Source organism: Kryptolebias marmoratus, linkage group LG2, assembly GCF_001649575.2.
Source record: "Kryptolebias marmoratus isolate JLee-2015 linkage group LG2, ASM164957v2, whole genome shotgun sequence".
In the NCBI taxonomy this organism is placed as follows: domain Eukaryota; kingdom Metazoa; phylum Chordata; class Actinopteri; order Cyprinodontiformes; family Rivulidae; genus Kryptolebias; species Kryptolebias marmoratus.
The window spans coordinates 30,772,657-30,790,464 of NC_051431.1; the positions used below are offsets into that span (position 1 = coordinate 30,772,657).

General features: G+C 38.5%; 1 protein-coding gene across 2 annotated transcripts in view; it reads left to right on the top strand.

Moving 5' to 3' along the window:
- The first annotated feature begins 1,108 nt into the window (after positions 1-1,108).
- The window catches only part of LOC108246542 (unconventional myosin-Ic), a 90,000-nt gene continuing 73,300 nt past the window's right edge, over positions 1,109-17,808 (top strand). The window contains exon 1 of one of the 2 annotated variants that reach the window (XM_025010078.2): positions 1,109-1,371. In XM_025010078.2, the coding sequence (XP_024865846.1) occupies positions 1,282-1,371 (90 nt within the window). In that variant the 5' untranslated portion in view covers positions 1,109-1,281. Of the gene's footprint in view, positions 1,372-5,944; positions 6,334-17,808 lie in introns of those variants that run through there. The other variant, XM_017434147.3, reaches the window with a different exon arrangement.

Below are 17,808 nucleotides of genomic sequence, written 5' to 3' on the forward strand. Positions count from 1 at the left end.
CACAGTCTTGGAAAAATCACTATTATTACTACTATTTAAAGCACTACTTTAAAATACTGTACTCTATCAAATTTAAGTTGATGTGATGTCCCAATAACACAAAACACAAAATGGCTATATCTCAGTCAATTCTATAGATATTGAGGTCAAATCTGAAGTGGTAGTAGCTGAGAGTTATTCACAAAACATACTTTGAATGAGATGTTTGTTTAAAATTTTAGCATTAATTTTTGGAGTCAACCCCCTTAGTTTGTTAGCAAAATATCTCATATTCATTATTATCATCATTAACTCATGAATGTTAATGATTTACAGATATTGGACTAAAGTTTGATGTGGTAGTAGCTGAGAGTCATCTTCAACACATACTCTGACAATTGATGGATCTCACAAAATCTCACATTATTAAATCAAATTGTGTTTTTACAAGGTTTAATTAATTCTCATCATGAGATGATGTTAGTTTAAAACTGGGCTGAAAGCCAGCGGGTGGAATAAGTTTCTACACTGCTCTGTTTGGGGTGCAGGGAGCAGAAACCTACTCTGGCTGTTAGCTTGAACAGGTTGCCAGTCCATGGAACCAATACATGACAAAGGCAATTTTAGATTTTAAGATTTTTAAAAAAAAAAAACCAAACACAAACAAACAAAAAACAGTGCATATTCTAACATACTTTTTGTCTCCTTTTATTTGAGAATGTACTTGTCACTCTTTACACAGGCAGTTTTACCCATTCCACACACACACTTGGAAGACTAACAGCACATATCCTCTTCATGTGACATTCACCTCAGGGTCAGGCTGAGCTCCACATCCTCCCCATGATCCCTCAGGCAGAAAGGCAACATCCTCTGGCTGCAGCGAGGGGAAGCTGTCCTCACTGAGACTCTCCGCCCTGTAACAGGTAACACCCTGGCTGCAAAAACTCGCCTCTAAAGCTCCCATCTTTGCGTTTGTTTCATGTTTTTATGTCTCAGGGGTAAGAATTCTCCGTCAGATACAGAAAAAATAGGCTTTTCTTCTTATTTGCATGTTGTGGAAACATTTGAGATGAATGCTTTTATGATCTGCGTCAAGATTTGTGACTGTTGCTGTTTTCCGTTGCAGACATCTCTTAAGATTGGTCTTCTAATTCCGTCTGGCCCAAGGACTTCTCAGCACAGCAAAGAGAAGAGTTAACGTAACTTTTCACAGACTTTTTTTTTAAATTGGACAAAAATAGTGAGCACAACAAGAGAGAGGACTGCTTCAAGAAAAGGAATCAGAGAGAGAAGGGCAAAATGATGGAACTGAGGATCCAGCTGATCCCGACAGGGGAAATTATCCTTCCTCCAGGGAAGAATGGAGAAAACTACTGTCACAACTGCAAGGTCAGCTCAAACAGTTCTGCTACATCTGACCACAAATCTATGATTTATTTCCATGTATTTTATGCAATGTAATGTGTCAAACTTCTTACAGACAGCGTTCAGTTCATAGCCTAGCTCTTTGACTCCATGAATTTTACCGGCTGAAACATGTTTCATACAGACTTTATCCAGTACGTTATATAGACATGTCTGTAGTTAGCTGATCATTATTGCCTGGAAGGCAAAGCCTGGTACTGTGGGTGAGTGTATTTATGTGTTTGGTAGTGCAATATCTCATGATTTACTGGGAAGAATTTACTGAAACTTTCAGAAGATGTACTTCTACAACTGATCAATCTTTGAAGTCAACCTGATTCAACATAGCTACCACAGCTAACTGACTTAAAAATTGACCATAACTTAGTCAGTTTTACAGAGATTTATGTAAATTTCGGTGTGGTTGTGGCTGAGTCATATTCTGAGAATTAACACAATGCACAATGTCTTTGTTCAAAATTTTAACTATTACTCAAATACTCCAATTCAAGATGGTCACCATGGTGAATCGACCTCAGCTAACACAAACTCAGACTCTAATTCAGTCAATTTAATAGATGTTGAGCTAAAATCAGATGAGTACAAACTGAGAATCATTCCAGCATATACTCCAAGTGCTAACAGATCATAAGATCTCACATAAAGTTATTTTCAAGGTTTGAGGTTTTTTAGTTTAGTTCACCGTATTTCTATATGTCTTGATGGACTGAATCATTATTTCTGCTTATGTTTCAGACATTTGTACCATTTACCAGAACAAAAAAAAATCACAATTGTGGTCAAAAGTTTGAATACACTCATCATGGGCATGAAATAGTTTTATGGTTCCTAATAATTCATTTGAACTGCTGTTCCTCAAGTGGCTATATCACACTAAAAAAAAAAGAATTGTTTGAATTTATTGTGGATTTTTACTCAGGGTCAAAATTATTCGTACTGGCTCATATCGTCATCTAAATTTTTTTCTAAGTCATGCTTAAGGTTCTAAAATGTATTTTAACTTGACATGGCCAAGGCATATTAACCTCTGTTAGTGGTCATGATTGACTGCAGCTGGCAGTTTCTCTTTTCCAGCATAAAAGGATTTGTTTGACCAAGACACAGAACAAGGGACAGGTCAAAGGATCTCAGTGAAGACCTAAGAGTGACGATTGTAGATATACACAAGTTGGGAAAGTCTTTTGAAGCCATTTTTTTTTAGATTCCCAGATTATCAGTTCAAATAATTGTACGTAAGTACAAGTTATTTGGATGTGTCACCACTTTGCCAAGGTCTGAAAGAAGATCCAAACAGCCCCTCTCAAATGAAACTGGTTTGGAAGTTCAGAAAGAAAACAAAGAACCACCAAAGCTCAAGCCTGCCATGAACTGAAAGCTGCTGAAACATTACTGTCCGTATCCACAGTGAATAAGTCTTACATCACAATGGACTAATAGAATGCTGACCAAGAAAGAAGCTTCAAGCTCCAAAAGGGACAATTTAACCTCGTTGGACAAGCCAAATGCCTTCTGGAGAAAAGTTTTATAGTCAGATGAGACAAAGATTGAGCTGTTTGGCCACAATGACAGGTAGCATGTTTGAAGGCGTCAGGAGAGTTTTCAACCTTATGAACCAGAAAAATCAATTTTAATGAAACTTTCAGAAAATCATCACTGCTTGCACATTTATAAGTGGTTAACTTTAGGAGTCAATACAACTCAAGATGACTACTGCAGCTAATTGATGTTAGCCAACACATGATTGTTATAACTCAGTCATTTTTACAGACATTGATCTAAAATTTGGTGTGGTAGTAGGTGAGAGTCATTCACAACGCATACTCTGAGAATTTCATCTCACAATGTTGAATGACATGTGCATTATGTTCACGGTTTAACCAAAATGGCTACAACTTTGACATTTCTCAACATAAGTTAAACTTAGTATCAGTTTAAAACTTGGGCCAATAAGTATTTATTCAAGGAATGCTAGGTCTTTAATTTCTTATGCCTTATTCACTATCAGCAGTTTATTATAGCTTTTTTTTAGTTATGCAGTTTATCACAATTCATCAAATCAGCTACTAATAAAATACAGCAAAAAGAAAATATAAGTTTAAGCAGTCTCTGTTGCTCTGATGCACATTAGCTAAAGTCAAATCCCTTACATTCTTTTTTGACTGTAAATTCATCAGCAAGAGTTTAATCATTACCTATTGGGTGTTTTTTTATTGCTCTTTCTAAGTGAAACTGAAAGATTCCTGAAACATTCAAACTTCCTTTTTTTGGTTTCAAAGGTGTTTAATCATCATGAAAGGTCTGCTCAGTTTTTTAAGCAAAAGAAAAAGTGATAGAGATGTAATCTGTCACAGATTAGTGGGCCAGTTCTAATATTTTTAAAATATCATCTCATGAACTGTTGCACTATCTGGCCTGCAGGCCCTTAGTTTGACACATGTGCTGTGTATGCTAAATGTACTATGTAGGAGGGCAGCTGCTGTCTAATATCTGTGAGTCTAGCATCTATGGAATGAAGGGAGGGAGCTTTTTAAAAAGCAACCCTCTCATGGTATACGGTACCATTTGGTACAGTTAAATCATGGGCTGATGTGAGATTTGGAGTTAAAGAAAAAGGAATGTGACATGGTGAATGCAACCCGCTGTGCCCTGGTTAGTGATGACTGGGGAGTTAAGGAATGTACTGTAGCCTGGACAAGAGGAAACAACAAAGGCATTCCTGTACTATGCTTCATTTGTTCCCCTTTCCACATTCCTCCAAGGTCAGATCACCCTGCATCTTTGGATATGTGTGAAAGATGTATACTGGGGTCTCTGACCCTGTAACCCATGCCATTTTAAAACAAACATTTGCCTTCAGACAAGGATCAAAATTGTTAAGCAAATCAAGATACAATATCTGCATTCTGTATACAGTTAGATTTCAAATACACACTTATTTTTACATATGTTTGAGACATTTTACATGTTGTAAAGTAAATTCAGAAAACCATGCAGAAAGCTTGTGTCTGAGTTGGTTCACACACAGGAGTGGAGAGGGGAAAGACTGGTGACCCAGGGTGAGTGTCATGACCAACCTTTCCAGCAGTCTGACTGTCTAACATGGCCTTGGATACAGGATACAACATGAGTGTGTGTGTGTATGTGTGTGTATGGGCGTGTCTATTTGGAAACTGGTTGCACTTTGCCCTGCTCTGAATCCATCACTCCACCCTCTGGCAGTACAGTCACATTACAGTCCAGCTCTGGTGTGTACACCCAGCTTGTTTCATGGTCATTCAAGGTCACCTCCATATGAGCAAAGTTCTGCAGTCATATCTGACAGATGACACAATCTGTTCCAACTCTGCCATGATAGGACAGAATGAGAGCAATGCTGCCTTTATTAGTTGTCCAGGAGGTCCTGACTTCAGGTTTTGTTTTTGTCACTCACTGCCAAAAGGCAAAGATGTGTGGCAATGATTTTGCCGGTGTGTGCATGTGTTTGTGTCTTTTAGCAAAATATCCCATGAACTGCACAACAAATATTAATAAAACTTGCAGAAAGTAACTACTGGATATACATCTACAATTGATTAACCTTTGGTGTCAAGCTGATTCAAGATGGCTGCTACAGCTAACTGACCTTGGAAAAAAACTAAATGGCTGCAAATTCAGTCAATTTAGCAGATATTGTGATAAAATGTGGCGTGGTTGTAGTTGAGTCATTTACAACGTGTACTTTGAACACTAGATATTGTGCAAGATCATTGCATTAAAACTTTAGCATGAACTGTTGGAGTTAAGCTTGTTCTTTTTTTGTTACTAAAATATCTTGTGAACCACTGGTCAGATTTTATAACCAGAAGTCAGTCCAATTCAAGATGGCTGCCAAAGTTAACTGACCTTAAGAAACACAAAAATGGCTTCAACTCTGTCATTTCTCAGTGTAAAATGATCTTATTCTAAAGCTTCTTTTAAGGACTGCTAGACCTTGAATTTTTGCTTGCCTTGTTGGGTTTTATGAATCAACATGTTAAAGACTTAATTTACTCATTTTGATATGTTTCTCTTTAAAATGATGAATACAGTTCAGTTCTCTTGTAAAAAGGTGCAGTAGCACTTTTATTGACAGCAGATGGTAGAAGAACTCTTTGAGAACAGCTCAATGAAGAGAACATTCTCCCAAAACTCACACTCGAATTAAACAACATTACCTTAGAGTATTTCATGTTATGTTTTGCACCGTTTATTGTTCCTTCATGATATAAAAGTTAAATAACATAAATATAAAAGTTATTTAGCTTTTTCTGTTCATAAGCCCATTTCTGCCACTTCGAATATCTCTTAGACGATTGTCAGAAATGGACTAACATCGAGGGAATTGTCCGACAGTAAGTGTTTAGTCTGTGAGTAGAGTTTAGTTTTGATTTGAAGGAGGAGAAATGTTGTTAACTCTTGGGAGTTTATTTCTCAAACAGCTGTGTTCAGTCCGGTGGACGGACATGGCGCTTGTCTCGGCTAACATCAGCTCCCAGAGCACCTGAGGAGCTGCGGAGGTGTGGGATGGCTTTTTGGTGAACTTCCTGGTAATACAGGCTGCGCTGCCCGTCACTGACAGAAAGAAAGGGGGAAATCACCACACCACTCCCATAGCGGATTCAGGGGAACTGAGCCCCAGCAACAAACACAAAGTATCATCTCGTAGTATTTGGCTCGTGGTATTTGGCCCCTGATATGAAAGCGAGCGGGCTGTGGTCGGCGCGGTGCTGAGGCAGCAGCAGGCAGGCAGTCAGTCCGCCAGTGTGGGACAAACCACAGCTGGAGCTCCGGGTGGGAGGGTCGGCAGGAACCCGCCAGGACGACCAGGACTCACACAGACAGCACACCGGCACACACCTCCCCGGTTAAAGAAGAAGTCTCGCTGTTTTGGACCTCGGCTCTTCCCAGGTATGGTTGCTGTTTGAACCACCGTTTTTAGCTCTGAACAACTTCACTAAAGCGCTGTGTTTGGGATAGGCCAGCATTTGGGACATTGCTGCCTGTCCGCATTAGTGGACTGAAGGTCCTCATGAGAAAACCGTGTCTCTGTGAGTGAGTTTGTGAATAAATCGGTGTTGGACCGAAAGTTAAAACTCTTGGACCCCTTAAGGTTGGGGTTATGTTTTTCTACACGCCCGCCTGACACAGACTAAGACTCCGAACTAAATAACATGCCACACCTTAGTACAAAGGTGCTGTAACGTTACTACATAATGTGTGAGCAAGCTACCACCAGAACTACTGCTGCTGCTCGGAACCACAGCTATCTGCTAACTGAGAGAGGTTGTTTCTGAACAGCTTTATTCTAGCTCGGTGAGACATCTACAGATACAGGCAATGCTGGTAAAAAAGTCTACCTTTTCTGAACAGCCCTGCTGTGACTGGATCAGGTTTACTCCACCTGAGGGGCCTGAGGGGCATTCCAGGAAGCAGCTATGTGAAAACTCTGACTTAAAGTTAACACAAGGTTTTCCTTTCCAAACAGAGAGGCAAGTTAAAGTCTGAGTCTGTCACCATGGTAACAAAGTCTGTGAAGTTAGCCTGCTCCCTGGTAGGTGACCTGTAGGAAACCAGAGTTTACACCGATCCCATCCCACATGAAGTAAGCTGAGTCAATCTGACTGATAATCGAAGCAGAAACACGTCTGGTCCCACTTTCCTGATTCTGTCTAAATTAGAGGTCAAAAATTATGTTTTTTATTTCTGCGGCCAATGTTGATCCTTAGAAATCAGAGAAGCCAATGGCCAATACACAACAGAGATTTTTATGTACAGAATCTAACAATAAATGCTTGATTGAAATAAACACATTTAACAACATTTAGAAAAACTTATACTAAAAATTGACATAAAAGAGGATTCTTGCTTAAAAAAAACAAACTACTAAATTGTGGGCTACAGGGAGGTGGTTGCAGTTCTGTAGATTTGATCCAGAATCAGTTCTATATTTCTACCTGATGGTGATAATAATACTGAGAGAGATTAATTGGTGTCCATTATACAAAAATCATACCAATATAAACCAACAACATCTGGCCAAAGGCAGGTAGGGAATCAAATTGTAAAAGTCTTTACGAGCTTATAAATCAAAGTGTAATTAGACGAATAAACCTTGTTCGTATCAAACTGAACATCATTCTGAAGCTGACTCAGAATAATTTAAAAGCAGAAAACCATCTGAAAGTAGCAAAGCTATTATTTTACATTTTAATAACTCTAAAGTTTAAAGCAACTTTGAAGTTGTTACAGAAGTCTGATCCAGTAGGCTTTTACCTGTTTGTTTTTAGACTATTTAAGCAATTTCAATAATCAAATTTATGAACTGTACATTTTGATAAGTTCTTTTTAGAAAAACATAGTCTCTTCATTTCTATAATTATTTGACTCATTTAAATATAATTAAAAAAATCAAATTAGACCACTGGAAAAGGAAACAGAATAAAGTTGTGTGATGGGCTAAAGAGCTTACCTGAGCTGTGTTCCAGCTGCCCTGTGTTCGTCCATACTTTAAATGTACTGTATGTACTTAGAGCACTAGAGTACTTGGTATTCATTGGTCTAGGTATTGTGTTTTCTCTGGTTGCCATGGTGAATTGAGCACCACTGATGATGGCTTTTTACTGTGCATGTGCATGCTCTAAATTTAAAGATTGATAAACTCAGAGTTGATTATCCTCTGAATCGTTATGGAACCTAAAACTCTAAGTTCCCTCACTCAGAGTTTGGTGTATTGTTTACAGCAGCTCAGCAGGCTTCAGCTGTTTGGACACAAACTGTCCAACTGTCTGTAGTTGATGAGCCAACAGGCCAGTCCACCTGCTGATGTGGGCTTGCTTTGAAAGCATGGGAAGGTAAATAGTTGAAACACCTGGCTTAGTGCAACTTGTTTATACCAAAAGCTACTAAAAGGATGGATGGGATCAATTATGTGATAGTTCTGCTGAAATAGTATTAATAACACACAAAAACAAAACATTGAACTTGTTTTCAGGTTGTTAGAGAAATGATACTTGTAGGTTTACAGTTTGGTGACCTTCACCATGTTGAGTGAGGCAGACAACTCAACTAAAGAGAGAGTGTAAAGTTTAATAACCTTGTGCTTAATTTGTGAGGGATGCACATGAAGAATGAAACTAAAAGACAGAAGTTTGTTGTTTTTTTGTTTAGTTTTTTTTAGAGCGGAGCCAACATAGGTGAAGTTGTTGTCGGGGTCAAGCTGGTGAGAACAGCTGACCCCTGGAGGGCAGGACCTCCCAGTGTTCAGGCTGTCTGCAGCTGCCCTGGAGTTATATTTGGCACAAAGCTTCTTTAAATGACAGCTTGTCATTCAGGGTGATTGGCTTTGTAGGACTGACACCAATGTTGCCGTCAGGTGCACAGCTCCTTCAAATATTAGGAACAACTCTGGCTCTTTAGAGAGACTGTATAATGCACTGTCTGCACCATTATCCAGCCAAAGACAAAACACACATCAATGTGCTTCGGTCAATACATTTTTCCAAAGCAGCCTCTCAGGGCTCTGTGCTGACATTCATTTAGCTTCAGTTTCCATTCCATGCTTGGGTTGCATTCAATTGAAACCAGTTTGTTAACCTAAATGCTGTGTTCCAGGGTTTTATTGTTGAATGGATGTGATTTTGGATGGATGTGACATTTCTAGCATTTCTAGCTATGTCAGCTCGTACTTCCACATGGATGGGCCTTTTTACTTAAGTGATTAGGCACATAACAATACAGAGATTAGTTAAGGGATTGTCTGTTTATTTTCAAGCATTAAGATAATCATAGATAAACGAAGGCCTGTGAACTTACCTTGCCCATATTCTCGTTTCACTCATCAATGTTTTAAGTTTTTCTAAAAGAAAAAAAAATAGATGACTGGTTCTGGCTTGCTGTTTGACTCTTTATCTGATTAAATAACAGTTTTTTTCCACATTGTCATGACAATAGGCCCCTTCATGGCAGAGTTCTTTTTTTTGCACATCAGCTTGTTTTTTTAAATAGCAAAGTGCAATATGATTGTTCAGATCTGTTGTTTAAAACATTTTTTTAAACTATCCATTTGCAATAGAACAGCACTAAACGCAGGTCTAAACGGCCTGACTGTGCATTGACAACATTTTCATCAGACCATCTTTGGAGATCCATAGCATCCCTTTTGATAGTCTGAACACAACACGTCCAGAGCCAGGCCAATCTGCTGCTAACCTAAACAGACTACAACCAGCAAATCTGAACAGCCTAATGTGTTTGTTGACCACAGATGACCTGCGTACAGATTACTGCAATGTGAGCAGTTTATTTTGACAGATGTGGGACTTGCTGTCAACAGGGTGAAGGCTTTTTGACCTTTTAGTTTCAGCTACATGTCAGATGGATCCTGGGAGGAACCAATAGGCCACACCTTACATCAACACCATCACCTTTACAACAGGAAAGACGTGTGAATGTGTACTTGCACATACTGTGTTCTTGATCTATGTTTTAGGAAATGTTCAGGGTGGGTTATTTCCACTTGCATGACATTAAACATGAACCTGTTTTATAAGACTTACATTTCAGCCAGTGGTGTGGCTGTTAAGGACACCGTTGTCCCTGTGAAGTAGGGTTACATGTCAGAAAGGAAAGAAATAACCAAAACACTACTTTGTGTGAACATGGGGAGTGTGTAATTTTACCTTTACTATAATTTGTCAGACTTTCCAGTTTCCTAAATAGTTCAGTGCATTATTCCTTGAGAATAATTTCCATCAGTGTTAAACGACAGAAGCAGTATGTTGCAGGTAGAGGCTCCCTGTAGACTAGTTCATTATCGCCTGCCGCCGAAAGCTGAAGGTGGACAATAATGTTGTTGTTTTTGAGTGAGTGTGTGTGTGCGTCTTGTTACCAAGATATCGCAAGAACCACTGGACGAATTTTAATGAAACTTCCAGAAAATAATCATTGAATGTACCTTTATAACTGATTAACCTTTTCAAGATGGCTGTCACAGCCAACTGACCTTAGAAAACACACAAATAGCTGTAATTAAGGTCAGTTTGTCAGAGTTGGTGTGGTTGTAGCTGAGAGTCATTCACAACACACTCCAAGTGTGAATCGTTGCATAAGATCTTTGCTTAAAACTTTAGCACTATTGGAATAATTTATTCTTTGTCTGTTAGCAAAATATCTCATCTAATAACTTTAGCTCACTCTCAGCTATTTTTACCATTAACGGATCAAAATGTTCAGCTTTACCTTATTTTGGTTTCATTGAAATAAGTAAGGATAAATGTCACCAAAATGTAAACTTTATCTAATTTTAGCTTTCAAATTTTATTGTTTTGCAAAATTTAGCTTTTAGCTACTGTTGTGATAATTTTAGCTTTCAGCTAGTGTTTTACAGGTTTAAACTTTTAATTGTTTTGCTAGCTTTAGCTTTTAACCATTGTTTTTTTATTTTAGCAGGTGTCTATGATTTTGCTAGTTTTTGCTTTTAGCTATTGTTTTAATGTTTTCTTATCTTTATTACTGTTTTGCTAATGTTAACTTTTAGCTATTCTTTTGCTGGATTGAACTTTTTAAATACTGTTTTACTGGCTAAAGCCTTTAGCCACCATTTTGCTGATTTTAGCCTGTGTTCTGCTCGTTTTGACTTTGTCAAACCAATCTCAGCTTCTTCAACAAGTTTCAGCAGTCATTCAGCGCTCACTTAGTCATTCACTCCACACTTAGAGCTAAATTAGATTTTGTAGTAGTCTTTAAATTTGACTTTTTTTTTCTCTCTTTCTACATTTATCCTAAAATGTTGCCATAAAGTGTCCATTGGATTGTAAATCAGTTTTCCTCTCCTTGTGACATCACACCTGACCTGAACATTACCTTCTAACCACTTGTTTTAGTGAGTGGTTCTGCATCAAACCACCACCAACGGTGGGTGACATCTGATGCTGATATTTGATGTCTGCAAACTGATCCGTTAAGTCCTGTGAGAGAAATCTGAGGAATGTGACATGAGATAAATCAGAGATCATATTAGTCTATAATTAAATTTGAAGTGGATAAAGAAGATTGAGTCAGTGATGTTGGTGTGTGTGGGAGATATTCATTATGACTTATGACTGCTGCCTGTGTGTGTGTGTGGAGGGGGGGTGGGGGGAACTTAGTCAGACTTTAAAAAATGGACATTTGCTGAGGATTCTGAAGGGAAATGACCATTGATTTAAACCTCGGAGACTGAAATGCACCAAGACTAAAAACTAGAACAGTATTTTAAGGGTGGTTCCAATTTTCAGCTTTTCTGAAGTTTTGGCCTGCAGATTTTGATTAAGAGAACTAGAGGTAGTATCTCACTGAGCTGTGACTAGTTGGGAGCCTAGTTGGTGATTCAGAATTGCAAGGAAATGCAAGATTTTTGTTGCAGTCTCACTGAGCTCTGATGTTTGTGAACAAGTTGCCCACTTTGTACCCACCTCGGCAGCTGCCTCCTCATGTAGGATTTAATCACCTGGAGCGCACCTTTGAAATAACAATAGACAGATTTGGACTACTTTTTAAATATTTATTTATCATCAGCATAGTTTTTAGGCCTGGACAATTGTCTGTGATGTTTCCTGACCAGGGAGAGCTCCTGTGCATGTGTCAGAATACAGACGGGTTGGAGACACCTATGATGAGAGAAAAGCTGTCACACAGATCTTTTTGAACATGTTCAAAATTCATGCCTCTGCGACTCACACAAGAAAGTTGAGAACACTGTTAAAGTCTCAGGACATTCAGGAGACTTCCTTATGAAGGCTGTTCACCTACTAGTCACAGCCCACTAAGATACCACCTTATCTTATTTTATTTAGGGTTAGGGTTGTTTGTTTTAGTTTTTTTGACACATTTGAGCTATGACTTTGTTTTTTTTTTTTGGAACTTTTACATCCATCTGTCCGTTATCTAGTCAGGTTGCAGGAGCAACAGCTTAAGCAGGGAGGTCCACACAGCTACCTCTTCCAGCTCTTCTGGGAGATTTCCAAGGCGTTTCCAGCCCAGCCCAGACACATAGTCTCTCCAGCTTTAGCATTTGCTTTACAGTTTTTAGTAACTTTTTCCAATTTTTGTTTTACCTACTGTTTTGCTAATTTTAGCTTTAGTATTTGATTTGCAAGTTTTATCTGTTGTTCTGATGCTGACACCAGGTCTATGTCAGCTTAAGTGCTTAATATGATGTTAACCAAAGTGTGGGGACTGAAAAAACCTCTGAGGAAATGAAACTCCAAATTAGAAAAACATGATTAGCTCTTACGTAAAAGTAGAGTTGTAGCATTTTGTGTTCCTGTATCACAATCACCAGGTTTCAGGCTACGGTTTCATTTTGATTGTGAAGCTACATCATGTGATTTAATACAAATAAAATAGCCTTTTTTAGTTGAGATAATGAGGAATAATGTCTAACATGAAAATAGCAGGGTGTTCCTGTTTTTACTATTGCAGCAACACTTAGCAGTTTGGCGTGTTTTTCCATGTAGACCCTTGAGCACCTCAGGGTGTCAGATGACAGAAAATACAGTGTGGGAAATTGCGCAAAAGCATTCCAGTTGAATGGAAATAATGAAGGGGGTGTGTCTGACTGGGACTACCTGAGTGCTGTGGAAAGTAAAATGCTGTACAGACTAAGAGCTAGGTTCTAGGCTGTCCCTGTGAGCAGCTGTTTTCCCACATCCCAAAACCAGTGAGCACCGCCCTGCTGGGAGTGCCTGCATCTGTTACAACTTTCACTGCTGTGGGACTGGCAAACACCCTGGACCTGAGTCAAAATCCACCCTGCCTCACTGCCATTTTTGTACATGTGCTGAAGAGATGGGAGGTCCTTAAACAATTTGAATCAGAGTGTTTCTAACACAACTTCAGAACCACTTTTGTGTCACGTTGTAGTATCTCTGACCTGAGGCAGGTTCTTATTGCCTCTCACTGAGGGGCGAAGAGTGGCCAAAAATATTTTTTGCTCGAGTGCGTGCACTTGTTTGTTTGTCTGTTAGCAAAATATCTCATGAACCACAGGACAAATTGTACTGAAACTTGCAGAAAGTAATCACTGAATATACATCTACAGCTGGTTTACTTTTGGAGTCAGTCTGATTCAAGATGGCTGCCACATCCAGTTGACATTAGCCAATACAACCATACAAAAGAGGGGTAATTATTCAGTTCTATAGAATTTACCCTAAAATTTGGAGTGTTAGTTTTCACAACACATACTGAGTGTGATGTCTCATGATGTTACATTAGATCACAGACGTTATTTCCCAGGTTTGACCAAACAGGTCAGAGCTACAGCTGTCTTTTCTCAACACAAGATGATCTAAGTGTAAAACTCTGGGATGAAAGGCAGCAGGTGATATGCATTCCTTCAAAGAGTACTACGTCTTTTATTTTTTTTGTCACATTGTAATATGTTTGACCTGAGGCATGTTCTTGTCACTGTTTTTCCAAAGAGTTCCTCACCAAGCTGAGAAACTTTTGCCAAAGACTTCACAACCACAGCACAGATAAAACCATTTTTAGGAGCAGCTTGTAGTCATGCTTCCTGAGTCTCTTTGACAGGGCGGAGCCAGTGTCACCTGAGGACAGAACAGCTCATTCGCCCCCATTACCATCACCACAGAGCATGTCTGGTCTCCTCCTCATCCCACTGTCCTTCACCTGCACCTCTCCACTCAGATTAGCCCCCTGATACAAGATAAAGGTTAATCTCATTTCTTCTGTTCCTTCCCTTCATCAGTGCTTATACTGCCAAGAGGAGGGAGGAGCTCTGTGTGTTTGTGTGAGGTGTCGCTCTGATTTGGGCCTATTCTACTGAGCAAAAAGTCAAAATCCTTTTGTAACATGCTGTTTATTTTACTGGAACATTAAAGTATGACTGTCAGATGTTACTGAAGCACTTAACCTCAGGATAGTTACAACTACAGTCCATGTACAATAATAGATGTTTATTTAAGTCCTTCTTGATGTGAGTCCTTGTGTTCCAGTCCAACCTGCCACACACAGAGAGGATAGGTGGTCTGAGGAAAGGGAGCACCCTCTAACTTCATGAAATGTCTAAACCATTCTATACAAAGGTTAGGACACATGTAAACATACCTTTTAAACTGATATAAATATTAGGGTTTATTTTCTGAGTTAAAGGCGTATTTCTTAAAGGAAGGTATATAGCCCACCACCTTTTATGACAAAGTTTCAAATTAAGATCATCTTTTGTTGAGAAATGTCAGAGTTGTAGTTGTTTTGGTCAACCCATGAAAATGTTGTTAAAAGTATTTGCATGCAACATGTCACGCTTGGAGTACTGTATGCATTGTTAATGACTCAGCTACTAATTTTAAGCTCAGAATAAACCGAAATACTTCACACATTTATTACTTGAGATGGGTATTTAGGAGAATGACAATAAATCTAAAGAAGCATAAAGACACTCCCACACACTGTCCAAAAAAGCAGAAATTTATTGTTGCAACCTTTCTGTCTGTAAACCTTCAACAGGAGAACATTTAATTCTAAATTGTTATGCGTCTGACCTATGTCATACAAACATCACTAATGATGTAAAACACAACAGACCGTTCATATTATCAACCAGAACAATACAAAAGTGTATATACAAAAATATATGTAGAGATTTGAATAATAATGGAAAAAAAACCCAAACTGAGCCAAATGATGAACTGTCTTTGAATGTTTTCTTTTAATTCATTGAATTTACGGCTCCATTTTTTGGGGTTCTCCATATGTTCATTTGGTTCATTTATTACATTATTTGAAATCATCCATCCACCCATTAATTTCCTTTACCTGCTGTTTTCCTTTCTGGGTCACGGAGCTGGTTCCTATCTTCAACAATCATTGTGTGAGAGGTAGGGGAAACCCTGAATAAGTCCCTGTTCCATCAAAGGGACACATGGAGACAAACGAGATAAACAACCATTCACACTCTCACTCATAGCTAGGGACAATAAGGAGTTACCAGTTAGCCTAACATGTGTGCTTTTTTGTCAGTGGAGAAAACCCACGTGTGCATGTGGAGAACATGTAAACTCCAGCAAGCAAATCTTCGCCCTTCTCACTGGGAGGCGACAGCTCTAAACACTGCGCCACCATTATTGGAATCCTTATATGAAATTGTTTGCAAATGCACTTTCCAACTTTTGATTCATGCAAAGATTTAGAGATTGCCCTTTACACAAATCTTTTTTCACAATCTCCACTACTGGTTGCTTTTATAATAAATGATCTTGCAAGAGCTGTTTGTTCATTGTAGATTAGATTTTTGAACATTTAGTTCTCTGGTACACATACATTTTTACCAGATATTTAAAAACATGAATTATCTTGACAAAAAGTAATGGGAAAGCATAAAGATTTGAGCATCTGTGAACTAAGTAAAACTGTGATGGTACAACTGACTGGGGCTGTATACTTTATTGCTTTGACTAGAGACAACAAAGACAACACACCATCCTTGGTTATTGCTTTTTCTGTCTTTCCTTATCTTTTTTGGTTAACCTTTAACCAAGCCTTTCCTTGGAGCATTGATAATGTCAGTATCAGTACGGACAGGTGTGGCCCTGGGCCTGGACAGGGTAAATCAAGGAACCGCTTAGGGAAAAAGTGGGATTGTCTGAATGAGGTTGTAAAATGGAAGCAATAGTTAAAACTATCAATCACTAAAACCAGAAAGATAGAGCACATAACAGCACTTTTAAAGTCCCTACACTGGCTCCCTGTAGCTCAAAAAATAGACTTTAAAATACTGTTGTTAGTTTATAAATCACTGAACGGTTTAGCACCACAATACATTAAAGATCTGTTATCGCTGTACCAACCGTCTAGACTCCTCAGATCTTCTGGTTCTGGACTGCTCTGCATCCCCAGAACCGGTTTGTAAGAATGAAAGCCAGCGTAGGTACCAACATAGGGAAAGGCATCCTGTGGTTTCATAAAGAATGTAAACAGTTGATGTTGGAGATTAAAATGAATTGGAACTGACAGGTTTGTGATAATACAGATGTCTAAGCAGTATGCATTCATTCATTTATTCATCCTACTTTGACTTGCTCCTTGCTAATGAATGTGAAAGTATGCCTGCATGTATCCCAGCATTCAATGGACTTAAAGCAGCAGGGTAACGCCCTTGACACATATGGTAGATAAGAAGGTTTCAGTGTGAAACTCCTATCAGGCTGCTTTCACTCTCACCTGAAATCCACAGAAATGCCTCATTAACCAGGCTGCTGTATTCTTTGAGTAGGACCATTTCTGTTTATCTGTGTGTTACCTGCTAAAATGCTCCTCTGCCTGTTTTGGAATACTAACTCCTCTGGCTAAATGTATTATCTATATTAACTTTGTGAAGTGTTGACCTTTAAAAATATAATTATAGTTTCTGACGTTGTAAGCCCTGGTCCGAGAACTAGGGAAATAAAAAGAACTAGTTTTGTCTCTGTGCAAAAATGTAAACATTAACATGAAGCATCGGAAGTTTTATGTGCATGTTTAGAAGAAGATTTCATTTTAGTTGTGTTATTATTTAGTTGTTTTTATTAAAACCATTTCTCATAATGATGTTGACCACAGTGCTGCTCTAAATGTTAACCCAACCCTGAAGGGTGGCTTTTTCATTTCCTTCGTTCATTGTATTGGGCTTATCTTTATTGCCCACTGTGGAAAGACAAAGGCAAACAGTTATGGTTTTGCTTGAGTCCATGTGTGCATGTTTGTGTGGCTCTAACTCAGTTTTACAGATACTGACCCAAAATTTGGTGTGGTAGTAGCTGACACTAATCCCCAGCACATACCGTACATTGAACGATAACAAATAGCATGAGATCTTTGTTTAAAGGGACTCATTGCAAACGATAAAGTCAAACATATAAAAAAGATCTATCTTGAACTGTATCAGATGGTGCAGTTTAAAAGGGTTTACTGCAATAGTTTTCAAGATGATTGATCTAAAATTCTGAAATGCAGGTATGCGCTCAATGTAAACATAATCGTAGGTTGATTTTAGTCAAATTTTGCCTACAAATTATCATAATATTCAAAATGACCTTGTTTTCTAATTTTCTTAGTTTCAACATTTAATATGTTTACTGTGTTCTGATATAAATAAAATATAGGTTTATGAGGTTTGCAAATCATTGCATTCTGTTTTTATTTACATTTTACACAACATCTTTTTGAGTTGGAGTTGCTGCCATCTTCTATACCTTCTTCTTTCTTTCTTTTGCATCCTTGCACATCCTCTGTATTTGTCCCTGTCCCCTGCATGTCTCTGTGTCTGTGTCTTGGTCTCATCATGTCTGCCAGTCTGTAATGTTTCGTCTCTATCACAGACATGGCTTTAGGGATTGTCTGTGTTTG